Here is a 23,860-nt window from a genome sequence, read left to right on the forward strand (position 1 = left end):
ATTTCATTCTTTACATGCAATAGCAAAGGTGGTTGATTTACATTGGAACGACAAAGGCTGCGGGACCAGACACCATCTAAACCGGTGTTTTTCAAACTTTTAATCTGGGGACACCTTTTTACCAGCCGGCCGGCCTTCGCGGCCCACGCCGGCCGGCCTTCGCGGCCCACCATTTTCTCTTACCTTGTTTGCTCGGGTGGACAAAATGGAGGAATCGTAGTCTCTCTCAAAGCACGTGACGTCGACCGTTTTGGGGGGGGGGGGGGGGGGGGGGTGACGACGAGCTGCTCTCTGCCTCCCTTCAGGCAGGCACATTACATTGAAGTTAAAAAAGAATCTCCTGTGTCTCCAATTGCGCAAATTTGCGCGCAACAGCCGGCTTTAACAATGCCGGCTGCGAGCAGCCTTCAAAATGACGGCTGCGATCATATTAAAAAAATGGAGCCGTACTGCGCATATGTGCCTGCTCACACCGATCCACCCGTGCAATGCGCCCGCATTTTTTTCTATGGTCGCGGTCGTCGTTTTGAAGGCCGCTCGCAGCTGGCAATGTTAAAAGCCGGCTGCTGCAGCTGTTGCCTGCGAATTTGCATATTCGGGAGCGCTGCGACGGACAGCTCCGTGATCCACACGCGAGGCGCGACCCCAGCATTTGAAAATGGCTGATCTAGACAGTAGTGCAGAGTACCTGCCCTCCAGAACAGTTAGCCAAGCTGCTCTAATACAAATATACTCGACAGTGGGGAAAATTGCAACAGTGTTCGTCTGCGAAAATCAGGACAAAGCCAATTATTGTCCTATCGGCCTACTGTCAATCATTAGCAAAGCGATGAAAGGCGTTGGCAACAGTGCTATCAAGTGTAACTTACCAACAATGTGCTCATCAGTGCTTTGTTTAGGGCTACTCAGCTCAAACCTCATTACAATCTCGGTCCAAAGGTGGACAAAAATGCTGAATTTGAGTGTTGAGGTGACTGCCCTTGACATTAAGGCCACACTTGATCAATACACCCTTGTAAAAAGAAAATCACTGGGAACGAGGTAGAAAACACCCCAGATTCTGGGGTTACATTAGGCACAAGGTGAGCTGGTTGTTGGTCAGGAGATCTTTAGCCTGACTGTCTTCAGCTGTGTCATCATTGAACTTTGCTTTATAGGTCAGAAGTAGGACTGAGTGCTGATTTTTGATTCCAGTCCGGTTACAATTCCTTGGATAATAAAGCTGTCGTCCTTGCCCAAATGCAAATAGACCCAGGTCTGGGCTTATAAGTAGCCAGTAACATTTATACCACTCTTGTGTTAGGAAATTAACATCTCCAAAAGAGTCCAACACCTCCATGCAACATTTAATGCATTGCCATTGTCACCACCAACAGCATGGGAACTGGCATTGACCAGCCATGTAAATACTGTGGTCACTAGAGAACGTCGGAGACTGGGTGTTCTGTAGTGGGCGTTTCACCTCTTGCTTTCCCAAAGGTGTTCTGTCTCTAAGGTACAAGTCAAGATTGGGATGAAATTCTCTCTACTTGTCTGGATGGGAGCAGTTGTAATGACATGCAAGAAATGTAAGCAAAGTAATGCCAACCCAGACACCTTGATAGGCAGCCCAGAAACACTAATTAAACATCCAATTCTTCAACCTCCTGTGCACAATGAGGGATGTGTGTACCATTTGATGGATGCCTTGTAAAAGCACATCCAAGGTTTCTTCAACAGCACTTCCCCAAAACCCATGACAACCACCTGCTAGGGCAAGGGCAGCAGGTGCAAGGGAGCACCATTATTTTCACATATCTCAATAACCTGACTTGGATATATATCGGCCACTCTTACTTCATTGTTGGGAATGACCTACCTAACAGCATCGCATTGTTTCAAGTAGTCATCTCAGCACCTGAGAGCAACTTAGATGGGAATACATGCTGCCATGGCGTAATGACCATATCCTGAGGGATAGTATTTAAAAAAAATAAAAGTAGGAATAGAATCCTATGATGTCTAGCACACAATCCAAATGTAATGAGCTTCTACAATTGAAACCAGTAAGTGTATCAACAAAAAAACAAAATACCGCAATGCTGGAAATCTGGGAGGGAGCAGGAAATTCTGGGAATACTCTTGCAGCAGTTGTGGACTGGAAAAAGTGGTTTTAAACCAGAGACATGGAAAGGGGAGAGGGGTGGGGGAGGGGAGAAAGAAACTGAAATCTCACAAGAGCAGAACTTCAAGGTGGGTATTCCTGAAAGAGAAGTGACGGTCAATTAAAGACAAAAAAATTTAAATAACTGCACATGCTGTGATTCTGTTCACTGCCCCTCCCCTTTTCCTGTCTCCACTTACATAGAACGTAGAACGTACATACAGTGCAGAAGGATGCCATTCGGCCCATTGAGTCTGCACCGACCCACTAAAGCCCTCACTTCCACCCTATCCCTGTAACCTAATAACCCCTCCTAACCTTTTTTGGTCACTAAGGGCAATTTATCATGGCCAATCCACCTAACCTGCACGTCTTTGGACTGTGGGAGGAAACCGGAGCACCCGGACGAAACCCACACAGACATGGGGAGAACGTGCAGACTCCGCACAGACAATGACCCAGCGGGGAATCGAACCTGGGACCCTGGCGCTGTGAAGCCGCAGTGCTATCCACTTGTGCTGCCCGTGCTACTTGCTTAAAGCCTGTCACATCTCTAACTTCTGCCAGTTCTGCAACATCTGTATCCTGCTCCATAAATGCTACCTGCGTATTCCTGATGTTTTCTGTTCTCCTTTCCGATTTCCAGGCAAATGGGGTTGGCTTTTTGGCTGACATCGACCAGTGTGGGCCGAAGGGCCTGTCTCCGTGCCGTAGATTCTATGATTCCACGTCTGCCTAGAGTTTTTAAAAAATGTTTAATTCACTGCTGTTCCTATTTCGGAAATTAACGTTTTGCTCTTCTCCAGGAGCTATTCCATTTTCTCTTGCACCTTCCTCCATTGCCCATTTTTTCACCTCCCAATACTTCAAGCCTATTGCATTTATAACTTTTGCCACTTCTGACTATGTCTTCAACCTTAAAAACTACTGTATCTCTTTTTCGCGCTCTCTGAATATTTCCACATTTTCAGTTTACATTTAGGTATACAATGCAAACTTAAATAGTGTTCAGATACATCAGTTGCACAAATGCATATTGGCAGCAAGATGCTAACATATACACTGAGAATTTAATGAAGCATTTGCAGTTTTTACCTGGTTTCTACCTGGTAACACATTTCCATTGCTTTCTTGTGTGCGCCAATTGCTATGTGATATGTGGATATAAATGCAGAAGTGAAGCAGCATTTCTAAGGAAAAAGACTGCAACCACACACTTGCCTGCACTGTCTCTAGCTGACTTTGTATTTACTTTATGTATCTTTTGTTATTTTTAAGTTCATGACATTCTTAACAAAAGTTGTAGCAGAGAGTTTTCCATTTTGTATTTCTTGTTATGAAAGGCATGGTCGGGCAGCACATTGGCGCAGTGGTTAGCACTGCTTCCTCACGGCGCCGAGGACCCGGGTTCAATCCCGGCCCTTGGTCACTCACATTCTGTCGTAACTCTGTGGGTCTCACCCCCACAACTGAAAAGATGTGCAGGGTAGGTGGATTGGCCACGCTAAATGGCTCTTTATATGGAAAAAAGAATTGGGTACACTAAATTTATTAAAGGAAAAGAAAATAATATAAAATAAAAGGCATGGTCATATCGAGATACGTTAATAGCTTTCTATATTTTTAATGTTATCAGTCATTTAAAATAGTTACTCAGATGGTGAATTGGTGCTAATTTCAAATGCTTATTTTTTTTGAGATATATCTATTTTCAGCTATATTGGCAAACTTTGTCACATTGTCCTAGAGAGCTACAGCAAAGAAAAGGCCATTTGGCCCATTGTGTTTGCGCCAGTCAAAAATAAACACCGTACTATTCTAATCCCACTTTCCAGCACTTGGCCCATGTCCTTGCATACCTTGGCATCCCAAATGCACATATAAATACTTCTTAAATGTTAGGGAGTCTCTGCCTCTACCACCCTTTCAGGCCGTGAGTTCCAGACTCCCACCACCCTCAGGGTGAAAAGGTTTTTCTATTTAAAAAAATTTAGAGTACCCAATTTTTTTCCAATTAAGGGGCAGTTTAGTGTGGCCAATCCACCTACCCTGCACATCTTTTTGGGGTGTGGGGGTGAGACCCACGCAAACACAGGGAGAATGTGCAAACTCCACACGGACAGTCCTCGGTGCCGTGAGGCAGCAGTGCAGATACTCTAAACTACAGAGAAAGATGACTACTAACCTCATGCCACTCATATATACACTTTACAGTATGCTCCTCCCGCTAGGATCGCAGTTTTTTATAGGAAACAGTGCACAGTCACTCCCAGCTTCCAATAGGTTTGTGTCTTCAATTTTCACTGACTTGTAACATCCTGTGATTGTTCAAGGTTCTCTCCCTCAGACCACTGAAAATGTCTGAAGTGACTTTCAGTAGTAAGGCCCACCCTGGGGAATTATTGTCCTGTAACCATCTGGGCATATATTTCTGATCCTTTAGGTTGTCATGGGTTGCATCTCTTCGAATACAGACTGTCCCTTCTTCTGCAGTTTGCCCTCTAGCTTGGTGAGGACCAGCACCAACCTATCTGGTTGAGCTGTCTGGAGTCTGAGATCTCTCTCTCGCTCTCTCACTCGTTTTGTCCAAAAACTCAGTGACTGTCCAGTCGGCCTAGTTGCTCCTGCCATTGTTTTCAGATGTGAACACCTTGCACCTTGCCATCAGTCTCAATTTGGTCCCGCCCCAGTCTCCATGGTGACCAAGTCACGTAGGTTTATTGTCAGGCTAAAAATGCATACTGTTTTACCTTGAAAGGTTTTAAACATAATCGTATAACCTAATTTTCTTAACAAAACATATTTTAAAACACTACCTGATTCTGCTAGCTTGTGGTGGATTTAGCCTCCAGTGACATGCAAATGAGGTTGTGGAAATTCAGGGGAGGTGCATCTCCGAGGCTCGGCTGTAATTTTGGACCATTTGCTTTGGAGGTTCTGATTGTGCTCAAAAGTAAAATTTCAACCCTTTCACAACATAGTGATAATGATTGGGGAATTGAACATGTTATTGTGCTGTGTATTCCTAGTTGATTCAAATTCCTATTCCAATAAAATACTATTAAATAACTTCTGTTACACCTGTAGTGTGATAACTCCATATTAATTAATGAAGAGCAGAATCTCACAAGTTGATTTCCATTAAGCTAACAAGTTGCGCATACCTCCTTAATTTGCAAACTTATTCCATATTTCTTTCCTTTTTACATTCAATTACCATTCAGTCGTGTGAATTTGCACACTGTAACCTTGTCTTAGCACTGGCTGGTAAATCTATCGAAATGTTTGTGAATAGTCAAAGAATATATACTAGCTGATAGATATTCTTCTAACATCTGTTGGATAGAACATGAGGTCATCGTTACAGAAACCTGTCATCTTCTAGCTGATTTCTGACTGGTTTGAGGAAGTTCATGTTTGAGAAATTCCAACCACTGCTTGTGAATATGGTAATGGTTGTGATAGCCAGAATCAAAATTAGTGAGAAGGGAATAGCGATGTAAAAATGCAACTGTTTAATTATATTGTTTTCTTAACAGAGCTGCAGTAGAAGAAGTTGAAGGAGATTTTGCTGACTTGGAGTCAAAACTTGAGAAGGTGTGTACCATCACATTTAAGAGACAGTATGTCATGCTTTTATTTCTTCGTTATCTACCACCTCCTTGGTACTTGGTCTTCAATTTGTGACGCAAGTGCTACAATGTAATGGTACATGATTGAGGGGATATCACTATCTCAGCAAAAAAACGATGTTGCAGTTACATGTAAATTTCCTTGTGGAAGAAGGATACTAGGTCTTGTGTTACGGCTATGTCAGAAAGTTCCAGGAAATAATGTGCCATGCATCCCTTGCTGTCATAGCCGAAATATAAGTCGAGACATAACATGTTAAAGTGTCAACAGACAAAATTTGTTCTTGAAGACAGTGTTAGCAATGACAAATGCCCAGAAATGTAGACCAGAAAGTTTTGTTCGACGCTAATACTGTAATGGTTTTTAATTAAATAAAGTGGCCCTGTTAGTTGCCTCACATTGACTGCATATTTGCAGTGTTTTCCAATTTGGCCCAACCCTTTACCTTTACTATCTTTTGTCAACACCGCTTTCCTGGAAGGCCAGTGAGTAAATGTGTGGCCTGATGTACAGAATCAAGGATAGTTTAGCTTGCTGCTTGTTCCCCCTCCACACATTTTGGAAATATAGATACACCCTCCAAATGACTTCTCGGCTTCACTTGCCCACCACACCCATCTTCAAATTTGGACAATAGTTTGCCAATGCTCCATGCTGACTCCACCTCACCTATGTCCAAAGAGGTGCGGGCTAGGTGAAAAGGCCATGCTAAATTGCACTTTCGTGTCCAAAGGTTAGGTGGGGTTACAGGGATAGGATAGGGGATTGGGCCTAGGTAGGGTGCTCTATCGGAGCAGGGGCCGGTGAAGACTCAATGGGCTGAATGGCCTCCTGTACTGTAGGGATTCTTTGATTCTATGCCAACTTTAATTTTCTATGGGGTTTTAAGCTATAACTTTGGACTCACTCCTACTGCTTCCACTCTATTCTTAATTCACTACTTGGTTATATGCGACATAGACATAGACATAGAAGTTACAGTGCAGAAGGAGGCCATTCGGCCCATCGTGTGAGCACCGGCTCTTGGAAAGAGCACCCTACCAAAGCCCACGCCTCCACCATAACCCAGTAACCCCGCCCAACACTAAGGGCAATTTTGGACTAAGGGCAATTTAGCATGGCCAATCCACCTAACCTGCACATCTTTGGACTGTGGGAAGAAACCGGAGCACCCGGAGGAAACCCACACATGCACGGGGAGAACGTGCAGACTCCGCACAGACAGTGACCAAAGCCAGGAATCGAACCTGGGACCCTGGAGCTGTGAAGCAATTGTGCTAACCACTATGCTACCGTGCTGCCCTCATTAATATTACAGCACCAAACCTATTTAACTTAAATTTTCCCCGTGTCCTTTTGCTTGCGCACTTTGGCTGCCTCCCTGAACTCGTCCATGTTTATTTCCGAATTAATATTTCGCTCACTCTCTTTACTTTTCTCCCTACCTTTTTGGGTGGTACAGTGGTTAACACTGTGGCCTCAGTGCCAGAGACCTGGTTCAATTCCGACCTTCAGTGACTGTGTGGAGTTTGCACTTTCTCCCTGTATCTGCGTAGGTGCTCCTACAGTACAAAGTTGTGCAGGTTAGGTGGATTGGTCATACTGAAATTGCCCCAAAGATTAGGTGGGCTACAGGGATAGGGCAGGGGTGTGTGTGGGTGCACTTTCAGAGGGTTGGTGCAGATTCGACGGACTGAATGCATGCCTTCTGCGCTGTCGCGATTCTATGATGATTCATTCATAGACCCTTCTCTCCTATTGTCACGTCTCTCTTGTTTCTCCCTTCTCAAGTACTCAGCCGTATCAAGTTCTTATCCAAACTCTTCCGTGTTCCTTGACTCTTCTACTGTCCTGCCTCTTGTCAGGCTTAACTCCCTCTTAGACAAACCTTCAATTTTGCTCTGATCCTCGCTTGACATTCTCCCATTGAGACACTAATTGCTACCTCCTCACTAGCTGCAACTGACCATCATATTCCCAACACAAAAGCAAAATATTGCGGGAGTTGGGAATTTGAAATATTTTCCAATAAAGAATAAGGCTGGAACCAATTAATCCAGTGAACCCTGGATATTGTGGGGTATACAGCATTGGATAAAGGGGAAAAGGGAGGCTAGTGACAGATATTAAGAGCAGAAGCCCTGGAGGAGTATAGCATGTGCAAGAGGGAACTTAAAAAGGAAATTAGGAGAGTAAAAAGGGGACATGGAAGGATACTGGCTGGTAAAATGAAGGAAAATCCTGTTGTTTTACAAGTACATTAAGGATAACTATAGAAAGAATAGGACCCATTAATGACAACAGTGATAATTTGTGTGTGGAACTAGAGTACATAGGTAGGGTTCTAAATGAATACTTTGTGTCAGTGTTCATGTGTGAGAGGGACAGTGTGGGTATAGCAATCGGGGGGGAAGGACTGTAATAAAATTAAAGAAATTGACGTAGAGAGGAGTTTCTGAGTGGGCTGGAAAGCTTAAAAGTAGACTAATGTCCAAGGCCAGATTAAATGTATCCCAGGCTGATAAGTGAGACAATGGAGGAATAGCTGGTATGCTGGCAATTTTCAATTCCTCTCTGGCCACAGGAGAGATGCCGGAGGACTGGAGGATAGACAATGTGGTACCATTATTCAAGAAGGGACAAGCCAAGAAACGACAGGCCAGTCAGTCTAACCTCAAGTGGTGGAAACTATTGGAAGCAATTCTGAGAGACCAAATTAACCTGCATTTGGAGAGGCAGGGATTAATCATGAACAGTCAGCATGGTTTTGGTAAGGGAGGTCATGTCTAACCAACTTGATTGAATTTTCCAAAGAGGTGACCAGGAGTGTAGATGAAGGCAATGCATTTGACGTAGTCTACTTGGACTTCAGCAAGGTTTTTGATCAAATCCCACATGGGAGACTGATGGCGAAGATAAGACCCCATGGGATTCAAGGAAATTTGGCAAATTGGATCCAGGATTGGCTGAGTGGTCAGAAGTAGAGGGTTGAGGTGATTTTCTGACTGGAAGCTTGTGTCCAGTGGAGTCCTGTAGGGATCAGTGTTGGGGTCCTTGCTGTTTGTGGTTTATATAAATGATTATAGGAGGATTGATCAGTAAGTTTGTGCATGATACGAAAATTGCTGGGATGGTAAATAGTGAGGAGCATGACGTTAGATTACAGGAGGATATAGACGTGATCGTCAGATGGGCTGATCAGTGGCAAATGGAATTCAATCCAGATAAGTGCGAGATGATACACTTGGGCACGACAAACAAGACAGGGGAATACATGATAAACAGCAGAACCCTGGGAAGCTTCATAGATCAGAGGGACCTTGATGTGCATGTAGTTAGCAGGCAGCTGGATAAAGTGGTTAAGAAGGCATATTGTATACATGCCTTTATTAGCCAAGGCAGGGAGGTTATGCTGGAACTGTATAGAATGTTGATTAGGTTGCTAGAGTATTATGGGCAATTCTGAAATCCACACTGTAGGAGGGATGTGTTAACACTCAAAAGGGTGTAGAAGAGACTTAGCAGGATGTTGCCTGGCCTGAAGAGTTTTAGTTATGAAGAGAGATTGGATAGACTGGGGTGGTTTTCCTTGAAACTGAGGAGGGGACATGATTGATATGTACAAAATTATGAGGGGCGTAGATAGAAGAGACAGGAAGAAACTTTTCCACTTGATGGAAGGATCAATGACCGGGGCATAGATTTAACACCAGGAGCAGGAGGTTTACGAGAGATGTGAGGAATAACATTTTCACCTGGAGGGTGGTGGGAGTCTGAAAGGATGTTGGAGACAGACCGTCTTAACATTTAAGAAGTATTTAGATGTGCGCTTGCGATGCCAAGGCCTACAAGGCTATGGGACAAGTGTTGGAAAAGGGATTAGAATAGTTTGGTTGTTTTTGACTTGCGCACATATGATGGATTGAAGGGCCTTTTCTTTGCTGCAGACCCCTTCGATTCTGTGATAAAGCAAAGTACTGGTAATGCAGGCCGGGCAGGAGCATCTGAGCAGTGTCTGGAGAAAAGCAGTTAACGTTTCAGGTCGATGACCTGTCGTCAGAACTGAAGAGAGATAGAAATGTAAATACTTTCAAAGCCTGTAGAAGGGGGGAGGGGGCAAAAGTGAAGGTCAAAAGTGAACAGAATGGAAAGTGTTTGAAAGGGTGTCGGGCAGGAGAGATTAACACGATTTCATGATGCAAAAGGAAAGAGTGGTAGTGAAATATTAAAATAGAAGTAAAAACAGTAAAGGTTGTGTCCAGATGAGGTTTGAATAGCTATATAGCGGCCAAGGTGTTGGAGCAGCTAAGTGGGGAGGGGGCTTTCGACCGGCCCCTGGAGGTCAACCAGGCGCATAGGCCGCTGATGATGAAGCTGTAGGTGAACGAGCCACTGAGGGCGATGGTGGTGAGGCTATGGAGCACTGCGGGTCTTACCACCCGATAAATGTGGAAAGATCTTGGCCTTGTGGATTGGGGACTGTGTGCGGAGGATAATATATTATCATGGATAGGGGATTGGCTAACATGAAACAGTAGAGGTAAATGGATCTTTTTCAGATTGTCAACCTAACCACTGGGGTGCCACAAGGATCAGTGCTGGGACCTCAAATATTTGCAATCTAGATTAATGATTTTGTGAAAGAACAGGGTACACTAGACAAATTGCTGAAGGGATAAAAATAGGTAGGAGAGCAAGTTATGAGGAGGACACAAACTTCCACTGATCTGTGGTGCCCCCCCCCAATCTCCTTCATAAACCTAGCCAACGCGCACACAAGTATATCCAAATTCGGTATGGCAGCCACTGTCCTCTTCTTTAATCCTACGTTCTAATTCGGGGCAGACATGCTAACCCACTATAACATGCCTGCCTCCACCGTCTCCATCTGAAATCTCACTCTCTTACCTGCTGTTCATGGCGGTGAAGGTTTCTTTACCCTGGTTCGAAGACTTTAGATATGGTCTGAGCTCCCTGGCTGAAAATTATGGACTGGCCTCTCAGGCTGTTAGATGTAAACTGGCCTGTCTGTTTGAGGATGCTGGAAGTCATACCATTCCCCTTTGATTCTTCAATCTGTGTATTTGATTATCTACGTCTCTCAAATTCCTTGGTTCTAGAAATTAGCACGTGTAGACCTCCACTGATCCCTCGGTCATCGAGGTAAGCTATTTCTACTAATAGGGCATCTGTCTAGATACTAGATACCTGCTAATTTTGTTTCTGGGAAAGTCGCATCTGATCATTCCTTTTGAGTACTAACTACTGATGTCACTAGGCAAATTTCTATCTGTTGCTGGGAAGATAGTATCATATTGTGCCTTGTTAAATTGGTTTTATTAGCTGTTACTGGGCAGATCCATGACACTTGTTAAGAGCATCTATTTCCCCCTCTCACAGTGCCTTACTGCACCTGTCTCAGCTTGTCTGTTGTTGGAACCCTCATTCATACTCTGTATTCCTTGGACTCTTTGCTGGTGGTCCTCCTGCATTCTACCCTCCTCAACCTGAAGTCGTTTAAAATTCTACCCATAATCTGATGAACAAGACTTGGTCAGTTTTATTACTCCTGTGCTTGCTGAAATACATGAACTCCTGGGCAAGTCACATCTTGATTTTGAAGTTCTTATCCTTGTTTTCAAATCTCTCCCATGGCCTTGTCTTTCCCCATCTCTGTGATCTCTTCCACCCACAACCATCAATATATCTGCGGTCCCCTGATTCTGTCCTCTTGGTGGCTATGCCTCCAGTTGCCCAGGCTCCAAATTCTGCAATGTCCTTCCTTAATCACTGTCTTTTTAACCTTGGTTTCCTTCTCTCAGACATTCTTTAAAATCTAGCTCATAGACCAAACTATTGGCCATCTGACCAAATATCCCCTATGCCACTTGGTGTCATGTTTCACAGACTTAATAGGATAACAACATTACATTTTTATCATGGGAGTCACAAGCTTTTTCTGTTTTAGGTTGTGAAGCTATGTGCTGGAATGATAGATGCTGGGAAGAACTTCTGCAATGCTAACAGACTGTTTGTAAATGGAATTCGTGAGCTTGCCCAACTGTCCACCAAGGATGAGGTTATTGAGGTAAGAACTCTATTCTGGATGAATTGTAATGTTGTCAGAATAGTTGGACTTATGTAGACAAAGGATTAAAGGTTGACGGTGTTTCCATACCTAATTGGGTTATAGTTTAGAAATGCTGTCATTTCGGAAGTAATGGCACGCTAACTCTACCAAGCGCTGTTGTATTTGCTTTCCCTTTTATGTTTTGCATGCACTTGCCCTCTCGCGTGCTCTGTGCCCCGCCCGCCACCTGCGCCCCTCCCGCCCGCCGCCTGCGCCCCTCCCGGAGGGTGATCTGGATCAACCTTGATATTGCTCTTGAATCTGAGTCTTTGTCAGTTCCAGATATGACAATTCCGATGTTGTACTTAGCCTCGTATTCCCCAATTTCTGTAAAATATAGCTCACCCAAAATCTGCCGGCCTTATCTTACCCAAGTTCTCCTTACTCATTACATCTGCCCTTGACTCTTTTGACCACCCAATTGTTTTCCTTGTGTTAAAAACCCTCCTTGTCTATGTAAATCTCCATCAGTTTGCAGTGCACTTTTTCCCATGTCCTCTGAATACTCCATATTGTGCGTTCTGCTGATTTGCATTCTGAGGTTCCCACTACAAACCCCGTGTGCCTCTCCTTAATCCTCACATCTTTGATCAACTGTTTGCCCCCTGCCCCCATTCTTCAGCTCAACATTAATTCTTTTTCCCCTTATCCCTTATTGTGGGTACTTTGGGATGTGTTTCAATGTAAATACAACTAGTTATGTTTTTAAATATAGGATTATGAATTGCTTGTATGAAGAATATTCAAAATTTATGCTTCTGACTATGCTTACCTCCAATAGAACAGTCTGATGAGGTTTTCAGAGAGCCTTCAGGAAATGGTTAATTTTCACTCGGTAAGTCATAGATTCTGACATTGATGTTATGCGAATGCATCCTCATTAACATGCCTTTGTATCAACAACTTAAACAATTGTTATTAGTTTGACCTTTTTTAAAGCATCTCCTTAAAACTCTATTTTACTCCCATTAGATATCAGTATTATAGTACGTTAAGGGGCAATATTGGTCACTTTGAATTGTCCAAGAATACATTGTTAAACTATGTCACCTAGTTGCCAAAGCCTTGAACTGCTGAGTCTAATACAGACACTTTAGGTTAATTTGCCTACCCTATAATGGTTTGAATGCCCAGTCACATGATAGTGACATATCTGGACCACCATGCTTGGTTTAAAACGTTCTGGCTGATGTCTTGTCCATCGTTTTTGTTTTCTACATCATGGTCATTAATCTTAACTGGTGTGCAATTTGCTGTCTTTTACCAATGTGTTTCTTCAATTAACCTTTGCACAAGAGCAGCTCATGTGATCTGTCTCCTGTTCTTATCTGTGTGAAGAAGCCTCAACCAGTTGTTTCTGTATTTTTCTCAGTGTAGACCAACAATTTAGTATGATGGGAATGATATAATTATTCACTTCAAGAAACCATCCCTCTGCAACAGACCAATCTTGCAGATTTTAATTTTATTTTTCCTTTTGAGGAAGTTGGGATAGCCCCACAGACCAAGGTTTTCACATTAGCAGTAACTGGAAGCAATTCTATTGACCTGTGACTGACTAGCAATTGTAAGTTGCCTCTGTGGTTTTGTTGTCTTCTCTTCTACTTAACTGTCGAGGAGGAAATTAACGCAATATTGAAGGAGGAGATTAGCTCCGAAAATGTGGAATCTGTATGGGTAGAGTTTTGGTGTTACTTTGGGCATAATTGCATTTGAAGCAGTTCAGAGAATAAGGTTTACTTAATTGATTTCTCAGTCAAAGGGGTTGATATATGAGAAAATATTGAGCAGATTGAGCCTATATTCTGTGAAATTTAGAAGAATTACAGGTAATCTTTTTTCTAAATTTAGAGTACCGCGTTCTTCCAATTAAGGAGCAATTTAGTGTAGCAATGCACCTACCCTGCACATCTTTTTGCGTTGTGGGGGTGAGACCCACGGGGAGAATGTACAAACTCCATACGGACAGTGGGCCGGGATCGAACCCGGGTCCTCGACGCTGTGAGGCAGCAGTGCTAACCACTGCGCCGCCATGCTGCCCAAAATGAGAGGTAATCTTGATAATAATAACAGTCTTTATTAGTGTCACAAGTAGGCTTACATTAACACTGCGATTAAGTTACTGTGAAAATCCCCTAGTCGCCACACTCCGGCGGGGGGGGAAGAGAGAGACGTCACCATTTCATAATTAGTGATCTTTCATTTAAGACTTGGATGAGGAGATTTTGTTGTTTCTCTCGAGAGGTTCAGGAGTCTGGAATTCTCTTTCCCAGAGGGTGGAGGCTGGATCATTGAATTTATTCAAGGCTGAGTGGATTATACATGTGAGTCGAGGGCAATTGGAACAGACAGGATAGTGGAGTTGAGCCCACAGTCAGGTCAACTACGACCTTCTGGAATGGCGGAGCAAACTCAAAGGGCCAAAAAGCCTCCTCAATTCTTCTTGTATTTTCTCTTTCCTGGTCATTTGACTCCCTGTTTTAGTCTTGGATCTTACACATGATTGCGTGATGCCCTATGATGCATGACTGAGAATTTTTCTTTATAAAAAAAAAAATAAAAAATTTAGAGTCCTCAATTCATTTTTCCAATTAAGGGGCAATTTAGTGTGGCCAATCCACCTACCCTGCACATCTTTGGGTTGCTGGGGCAAAACCCACGCAAACACGGCGAGAATGTGCAAACTCCACACGGACAGTGACCCAGAGCCGGGATCGAACCTGGGATCTCAGCACCGTGAGGCTGCAGTGCTATCACTGTGCCACCGTGCTGCCCCGAGAATTTTAAACATGAATGAAAATTTTTGCATTGGAAAAAATCCTCAAGTGTTAACATCTGCCAGCTTGATAGAAGTGCCTAATTTTATTTTTCACATCATTGGATACTTGCTATTTTGGTTCTCCACTTACATTGGGGTACTAATCGGCAAGTTACAAGTGTAGCCGATTATAGCTCTTGCTCATTCATGATCAGATAGCAATACATTGTATTGATGTATACCCACTCAGCCTGTTGTGATTTCTCCCTTCAGAATGGTAATTGACGATCCAGAATTACATATGGCTCTCTTTCTTGACACAGCTGCACCCGATGTCTGTAAAGCAACCTCTTCTTTGTGAATGGAATCTTTTAATGCGATTTGGTTCCCCCAAGGTTGAAACCCAATAGACTGGATAGCGGCGAAGTAACACTGATTGTCAATCTTGCTGAGAGACCTCACGATCTCTGGTGAGATTTCTACCCACACCATGTAATTGTACTCCCACTGATTGCAGAGTTCTTTATTGGGCATTCAGTGTTGAACAGCAGTCATGCCATCAGGTTCACGGACATTCAAAAAGGAAATTAAAAGCACATAAATAAATCTTTTTTTGTTTTGAATATGGGCAAAGCTAAGATATTTTGAAAAACCTTAAAAATAAACAGAATTAGGGTAAAAATTAAAAAAAATCCAAGGAGGGGTGTGTTACGCACTGAATTATATTTACATTTGTATCTTTTGTTATAAAACCATAAATGCCTTAATAAAATGTTTGTTTAAAAAAAAACACCAATTAATTTAACAGAACTCCATAATTAGAAAACTACTTTTCAAGACCAGTTCTATTCATTACATTTTATTGAAAATCCAGTTACTTTTTGTGGACTTTCTAACAGCAATATCAACAGGAATGTTAAAATTCTCCGTAATTTCAGTGACCATCGGCTCTGGGAGGAGTCACAGCATGGCCCCTGTTGGCATTCTGAATGGCAACAGCAGGATTTCCTCTCTCATGCGCTCATACTTATGTCCTGAAGTTGCGATCAGTTTCAAAGGATAATGACAATTGCCAGTATTTGGCTGCAAACCCCGCATGCCCCAACGGCAGACAATCCTTCCTCTGCCTATCAAACCAGTACTTTTGTTTATGGTTGTGCATTAACTGCTGTAAGCTGGCACAAGCATGATGGACCAACCATATGACCACCTCCTGTGATGTATCATTTTATGATTTAAAAACTGGTCAGATTATTAAAGTTTTAAACCTAAGACATGATAAGTGACTTAAATAATGCTGCAAGTGAGACCTGTTGGGTCCATGTCACTTGCTGTGCATTGGTCAACAACATTTTAAACCTGAAAATCATTCGACATGAAAATAAATTCTGTACTCTGGCCACCCTCTTGAATGAAATAATGATAGATGTGGACGTGTTTTAATTAATGAGTAATATGCAGAAAGGTGACCTATCTATTTTATATTAAATATAAATGTATGATGTTCTTTACAAGAATTATGGAAATGTTATTACATTATGTCCATGTCACAGATATTCATTACATCATTCTGGATTGTTTTGTTACCATAGAAGCCAATTTTCTTTATTCTGTGACTCATCCACACAACAGACTTGTGCAAAAGGTTATAGCTCCTAGAATAAAAGAGACAGGAGCAACATGGATATAAAATTAGCTGAATAATAGGAAGCAGACCGTAATGGTCAATGTATATTTTTCAGGCTGGAGCGAGATTTGCAGTGATTTTCCCCAGGGGTCGGTATTGGGACCCTTGCTTTTCCTGATATATATTAAAGATTTGATCTTTGTGTGCAGGAGACCATTTAAAAGTTTTCAGATTATACAAAACTCCAGAGTCTGTAAAGTGACCAGGGTAGAACTTCAAAAGGACATAGACTGGTTGGTGGAGTGGGCAGATAAATGGCAGATGAAGTTCAATGCGGAGAAGTGTGAGATGATGCATTTTGGTGGGAAGAACATGGAGAGACAATATCATATACAATTCTTAAGGGGGTGCAGAAGCAGAGGGTCTTGGGTGGATTTGTGCATAAGTCATTAAGGGTGGCAGGACAGGTGGAGAAAGCAGTTAATAAAGCATATATTCTGGGCTTTATTAATAGGGGTGTTGCCAGTTTAATGGAATACTATCCCACGAGCGTCACCAATAATGTTGCTCTTTAGAGTCGCCAATATGATACTGAGGCTCTTTTTATGATCCGATGTTATGTCCCAACAGCGTTGCCAATACTGAACCACAAGGCTTTCCCGTATATCGGTCAAATGACCACACAACCAGTTAGTCAGTTCAAGTTAAAAGATGGTTTATTTACACACAAGGGTTACTTCGACATGCAAGCACAATGTACTACAAGTTAAACTACACCTATAAACTACAATAGCTTGTATTTAACTTCAGGCGACCGGCACTCTGCAAGTGGATACGGCGTCCTCCCTAGAACACAAGACCTAGAAGCGGGAGTCGGCAATTTAGCCTCCCGAACCTAACACACTCAATGTGGTCATGGCTGATCCCATCCTGACCTCCACTCCCGTCCTGCCTGTTCTCCATAACCCTTCAATCCATTACCAATTAAAATCTGTTAACTCCTCCTTAAATTTACTCACTGTCCCTGCATCCATCGCACTTTGGGGTAGCGAAAGTGTGGGAAAGGTAGGTACAACTGGGGCATTGAAGAGGGCATTGGATGATTATTTGAATAGCAATAATGTGCAGGTGTATGGGGAAATGGCAGGGGAATGACCATTGGGTCATGATGCTCATTTCCAGAGCCAGTGCAGACATGATGGGTCAAATGGCTTTCTCCTGTGCCGTAACCATTCTGTGATCAAGGAAATCATGCAAATTGGCAGATAAGTAGTTTACTTTGTCATGAAAAAAAGTACAAACATGATAAATTTCCTGCAGTCCGATTGGCCAGAACATTGAAATGGAAATGTCTTAATGGTTTGGACAATGATTGCAATGTTATTTTTGGTGTCTTTTTTCCAGTAGAACATGTTATGAATGCGTAAGGGTAAAATAGAGAATATCTGCAGGAAACAAAATTGCAATTTGGATAGTTGGGTTTCCAGACTGAAGTCCATTTAAATAAAAACTGCCTTAAAGGTACACAATTCTGGTCTTTCCACTTCTGAATATCACTAACCATTGTATCTTGTTGAGAAATTATGATTTTACTCCCATTTATATTTACTATTGTAAACACTCCAGTATTGAAAGACGGTCAATTTTTAAAAATTCTTTCCTGTAATGTGGACATCGCTGACTAGGCCAGCAGTTATTGCCCAGCCCTAATTGTGCTTGAGAAAGTGGTGAGTAGTCGCTGTCTTGAAACATGGCAGTCCATGTGATGTAGGTACACCCACAGTGCTGTTGGGGGTGGGAGTTCCAGGATGTTAATCCAGCAACTGTGAAGGAACATTAATAGTTCCAATTCAGCAATATGGTGGTTTGGAGGGGAACTTGCAGGTAGTGTTCCCATGTGTCTGCTGCCCTTGTCCTTCCAGGTGGTAGAGGTTGTAGGTATGGAAGCAGCTGTAGAAGGCACCTTGACGAGTTAGTGCAATCCATCTTGTGGATTGTACACACTGCTGCTGCAGTGCGTCAGCGATGGAGGATGTTGAGGGTGGTGGTAGATCAGTTGCCAATCAAGTTGGCTTCATTCTGCATGAGGGCACCGACCGCTCAAGTGTCTGAGGAGTCACAAAATGGTGTTGAACATTATACAATCATCAGCAAACATTCCCATTTCCGAACCCATGATGGTCATTGATAAGCAGCTGAAGGGCTTAGGGCACTACCCTGAGAACGTCATGCAGTGAGTGCACTTCCTGAGACGATTGGGGCTGGATTCTCCAAAAATGGGGCTATGTCCCCACGCCAGCATGAAACCTTTCCTTAACAAAGGTCAAGAGTGATTCTCCTACCTGCAGGGGGCTAGCAGGGCACCGAGGAGTTGTTCACAGATCTGACTGAGGAAACGGCCCCCGCATGTCTGGTCAGGAGTCCGAGCATGTGCACGGCGGCCCCGTGCACTATGGTGGACTCGGACTGCAGACTACCATCGAAGAGGCCCCCCCCCCCCCGAGATGGCGCGTGCCTGCGGAACCGAACTGCCCGATTGCGCAGTGTGTACTATTCACACGATGGATAGCACTAACTTGTCAAGGCGCCTTCTACAGTTTTGCCCGGAGAATCGGGGGGGGGGGGGGGGGGGGCATTGGGGGCCTCTGTCAATGGCCCCCCCAGCCGTGCTGCGTAATCCGCGCGCGAGCGATTCTCCGGGCACGATTCCCGGCAAACATCGATTCTCCGCCCCTGCGCCAAACGCGATTTCGGCACTGGGTGCGGAGAATCCAGCCTTTGATCACAAACATCATTTGTGCTAGGTATGACTGCAATCAGTAGACAATTTAACCCGATTCCCATCGATTCCAGTTTTGCTTGGGTTCCTTAATGCCATACTCAGCCAAATGTTCCCTTGATGTCAAAGGCAATCACTTTCACCTTGCCTCTTGAATTCAGTTCCTTTGTCAATGTTTGAACTAAGGTGGTAATGATGTCAGGAGCTGAGTGGATCTTGTGGAACCCAAACTGAGCGTCAGTGAGCAGGTCATTGCTGGGTAAATGCTGCTTGATAGCATGGTTGACAACCTCTTCCATCAACTGACTTGGATTTGTCCTGCTTCTTGTGGACAGGATATATCTGGTCAGTTTTCCATATTGCTGGGTTAATGCCAGTATTGCAGGTGTACTGGAACAGTTTGGCTAAGGGCGCAGCTTGCTTTGGGGCGCAAGTCTTCAGTACTATTGCAGATGCAATGGTACTGAAAGTACTTGGTGCTAATTCGATTCCCCTCTACCCCTCCCCTCTGCCATGTTATGTTGAGCAGTGCCGCCTCGGCCAATTTGCAGCAAGTTGCCGTAGCTTTGTGAAAGAGGCATCTCATCCTTAACCTCTCCATGATTTTTTGTGAAGGTTGCTGCATTTGCACATTAATTAACCATTAAAATTGGCCTAAAAGTCAGTCTAGTAATTAATATGTCATTAACATGATAACATGGTAATTTCTGCCATTCTACCTCCATTGTCCAGAAAATGGTACTATTAAAACTGTGGAATCCCATTGCTTCTGGTCCTGACTTAGTGCAAAGTTATCAAACAGGATTCTCTGCCAGTGGGATTCTCTGTTTCGCCAGCAGCGCACCCATGCCCGCAGGTTTCCCAGCGGCGTGGGGTGGCTACAATGGGAAATCTTATTGGTAGGTGGCAGGAATAGAGAATCTCGCTGCTGGTGAGTACGCACAGCCCAGGAGATTCCCGCTGATCAAATTTTAAGATTTTATTTTTTCCCCTCTCATTTTCATTCTCTAAATCCAATCTTGCCTATCTTTCTTTATCTGATTTGACATTTCTTTCACCTCTAATTGTCCCTCTTTCTTGGTGATTCTTTGTTTTATTTCTCAATGTTTGAATATAATTAGTTACGGCATTACACTGTTTGTTCTGTTGTTCATCAATAGCCCAGATGCCTCGTTGATCTTGCCATGCCGCACCGTGAGATGTTTGATATTAGAGATGCTGCATAATTATAGAATATTTTTGCGGGAGCGAGTTGAACAGAGCATGTTGTGATATGCCATGCTTCAGCAATGTTTGAGCCATTAAACAGATACACATCACTGAAAATATAGTGCCGCATGTCATTTATTTTAATAATTCATGTCATTGTTAATTTTATTATCTGAATTTGTGATACGCTGAATATGGTGGGTAGTGTTATTCTGCCAAGTAATGTCAAATTTACTATATATCGCATATCCAATCATTGTCGGAGGTTGTTGAGGCTTGCAGCAATTTCAAACGCTTTTGCTTGTAATGTCTTTCAATTTAAACTTAATAGTTACCCAGTTACTCATGAATGATACAACCAAATACAAATATGTGATGTGAAAAATGAATTTATTCATCTGACAAACGAAAGGGATAATAAAAAGCATCTGTATTGAATCTTATGAAAAAGAACAAATGTGAAATACAAGTAAACAAGATTGTAATGTTAAGATGTATGAATCAGATTTAATTAATCCAAGTTAAGTGTTAGGTGTGGTTAATTATACCCATTTGAAGCTTCGACTGAAATTACATGATGCAATACCTCTGTAAAAGTTACGGAGCATGATGCAAAATGTTTCTTTGCACATTTATAGTTTTGGAAAATGCATTTGTCATCTCTTTCAATTGCAAATTAAATTATTAATTGTCCCGCTCGCTTGGGTGTGTATAATATATAAAAAAAACTATAATCCAACTATTTGGGAAAAAAACAGTTTCTATGCTTTCCATGTTCCGCCCAACTCCTAACTTGTGCCAGGTATGTAGTGGATAGGTTTTGGGGACTTAGGAGGTGAGTTACTGTCTGCAGAATTCCCAGCCTCTGACTTGCTCTTGTAGCCACAGTATTTATATGGTTGGTCCAGTGCAGATTGTTTGACTTAGTGTCAAATTTTGCTTTGTAACATGCCTGTGTTGTGCATTGGGATGATTCATTTTAGCACAAGCACTATAGAAATGCAAGTTGTTGTAGTTCTTATTGAGAAATGTCCAGCGTAAAGGTCTTGACTGCATATACACTTTATCAATAGTCATTCCACAAATCCTTCCTGATTTCATATTAATGAAATGTTTTTACAGCCGGTGAACTTGTGAAGATGAGTTCATCAGACCTCCCATAGGGACCTACAGATGTTGTTATCCAGCAGATCCACCTGGAGTGCTCTCATTCCTATATTTATCTTTCCATGTCCTTTTCTTTTTTGCCCGGGATGATGTTGCCCTGCGTCACTGCTTAGTTCAAGGAGCGGTCACGCGATGAAACGGGGTATGCTTAGAAATGGATAAAATTGCAGATGTCCAGGGCAAATAAGCTCGGAGGACATTTAGAAACCAGAACATGATGAGTGAAGTGATGGTGTGGAGGCGATGCAAAGAGCTGATAGAAAAGAATGTGAACCTGGGTCTGCAGAAACAGTACACTGACAGATCCCTATCTTTGTGACTTCCTGGGATCAATAATAATTTATGATGTGAATTTCAAATTGTTATGTTAATAATTAACAGGTTGTGAATTTCAATGATATAGTGCACAATGCATATGATCATGGAGCTGGAGATGGCCGAAGGAAGTCATAATCATAACTCTAATTTTTTCTAGATCTTAGAAAAAATATTTTTAGGGAGAGAAGTTTATTGAGGTTGTGATATTAGATCTGTCTTGAAAATAAATGATAAACGAGAGAACCATTTAGAACTATAATCAGTTAGGTTTAGTAACTTCTGCACATGATATCACTGTGATCTGGAGTTATCAAAGGATCTAAACTTGGGACCTCCTTTCTTATCCAAATGCTGCCCTCAAGTACAACATATGACATTTTGTTCCACCTGTATTCTGATACCCGGTTCACCGCCACCTCTCTCCACCCATCTACTTTCTCTGATTTCTTTTTTTCACACTGCTTGTCTGATGCGGAGTATTGGATGAGTAGAAATTTGGTATAGATAGAGAAGAATGAAGTCATTGACCTCAGTCCCTGTATGAGTTATGTTTCTTGGCCAATGGTCACATTCCTCTCACTGGCCAATCTCCAAGGCTATACCAGGTCAATTGTAAACTGTGCCCTATTTGACCCCAAGCAAATCTCCTGACTCCATATCCTCTCCATTAACAAGACCACCTGCTTCCACCTCCAAAACATTCCCAAGCACCACCCTTTCTTTCCATTCATCTGTTGACAACCTCATCCATCTGTCCGCAACTTTGAAATTGAACTATTCCAATGTTCCTCTGACTGGCCTGCATCCGCCGTAAACGTGAGCTCATCCAAATCTTTGCTATCCATGTCCTAATTCACAAGTGTTTACCCATCACCCCACACCGGTTGACCTACATTGTTGCCCAATCCAGCAGCACCTTGTTTTTAAAGTTCTCATTGTTTTCTGATCCTTCCATGGTTTTGCTGTTTTATATCTGTGACCTCCTACAACCATCTAAGATCTCGGAATTACTCTACTTTTAGGCTCTTGTACATCTCATGCCTACAGTTGCCTCGACCAAAGCTCTGGAGCTCCCTCGCTAATCGTCTCCGCTTCTTGACCTTTTTACCCACCTTTAAGATCTTTCTTAAAACCTAGGCCTTAATATATCTCTTTACTTGGTGCCCAGTTTTGTTTGTTATTCCTGTGAAGTGCTTTTGGATGTTTTTCTAGATTAAATACACCAGATAAGTTGTCACACAGGCAAATGCATTGTAAGGTGTGGTGTTACACCAATTCAACCAGGAATTCCTCATGTATTGACTTTATTTGATCTGAGTTAGCAGAGCAGTCAATGAAATTGATGTCTTTGTCCCGGGAATACATAAGGAAAAGTTATCCTAGGTTTATCCTCCTGATCCTATTAAGAGCTGATTGAGCACAGATTCAGGCATGACTAAATATCTCATAATTGATTAACTTGTTGATGATTACTGCCCAGGCCTTGTATGGAGAATGTAGATGTCAGTGTAGTAAGGTAGAGCATAAGAGGAATAGAGAGAGAAACTTAAACGTGAGGAATCTAAACCTTCGGGGGAGATGGGATAGTTACTCCAATTTCTTGGTTGGTATGGCTAGGTTGTAACTGATCCATACACTTCAAATGTCACAGATTTGAACCTCTATTTAGTAGCTAACTTTAACTGCCACACAGTCCCAATGCTGGAGAAGAAAATAATTGGGTTCCCTTTCTGATTGTTGGCCATTGACCTTTTTTGGAAAGTCTGTGTGAATATTAGTTGAAGGCAGAATCAAATTTACTGCCCACATGGATGATGAATTTGAACTCCAGGCTATGCAATTGAGGTTTATGCATTTGTTGTTTTGCTCTTTAAGGTAAAATGGAGAGATCATGTTACCTGTCCTGAAGGCTTGGGCGGTTAAAAATCTAAGAAAGGCCCAGATTGTTACTGGGCAATTGTGTAAGATGTTCACAATTGGAAGACAATGGCAGCAATCTGTAAGTTAACATTAGATAGATTCCAAGTCTCTTTAAGGTCCAGAAAGTTGTTGAAAGAATCGGGTTGAAAATAATAAATTATTTACTTCTAAGATGA

General features: G+C 42.6%; 1 protein-coding gene across 3 annotated transcripts in view; it reads left to right on the top strand.

Moving 5' to 3' along the window:
• Positions 1-5,685: 5,685 nt before the first annotated feature.
• LOC140389775 (arf-GAP with coiled-coil, ANK repeat and PH domain-containing protein 2-like) overlaps positions 5,686-23,860 on the top strand; it is a 131,866-nt gene continuing 113,691 nt past the window's right edge. For all 3 annotated transcript variants that reach the window (XM_072474288.1, XM_072474290.1, XM_072474289.1), the window contains exons 1-3: positions 5,686-5,740; positions 11,745-11,864; positions 12,688-12,741. In XM_072474288.1, coding sequence (XP_072330389.1) covers positions 11,766-11,864; positions 12,688-12,741 — 153 coding nt within the window. In that variant the 5' untranslated portion in view covers positions 5,686-5,740; positions 11,745-11,765. The remainder of the gene's footprint in view (positions 5,741-11,744; positions 11,865-12,687; positions 12,742-23,860) is intronic.

This window comes from Scyliorhinus torazame, chromosome 14 (assembly GCF_047496885.1).
Source record: "Scyliorhinus torazame isolate Kashiwa2021f chromosome 14, sScyTor2.1, whole genome shotgun sequence".
In the NCBI taxonomy this organism is placed as follows: domain Eukaryota; kingdom Metazoa; phylum Chordata; class Chondrichthyes; order Carcharhiniformes; family Scyliorhinidae; genus Scyliorhinus; species Scyliorhinus torazame.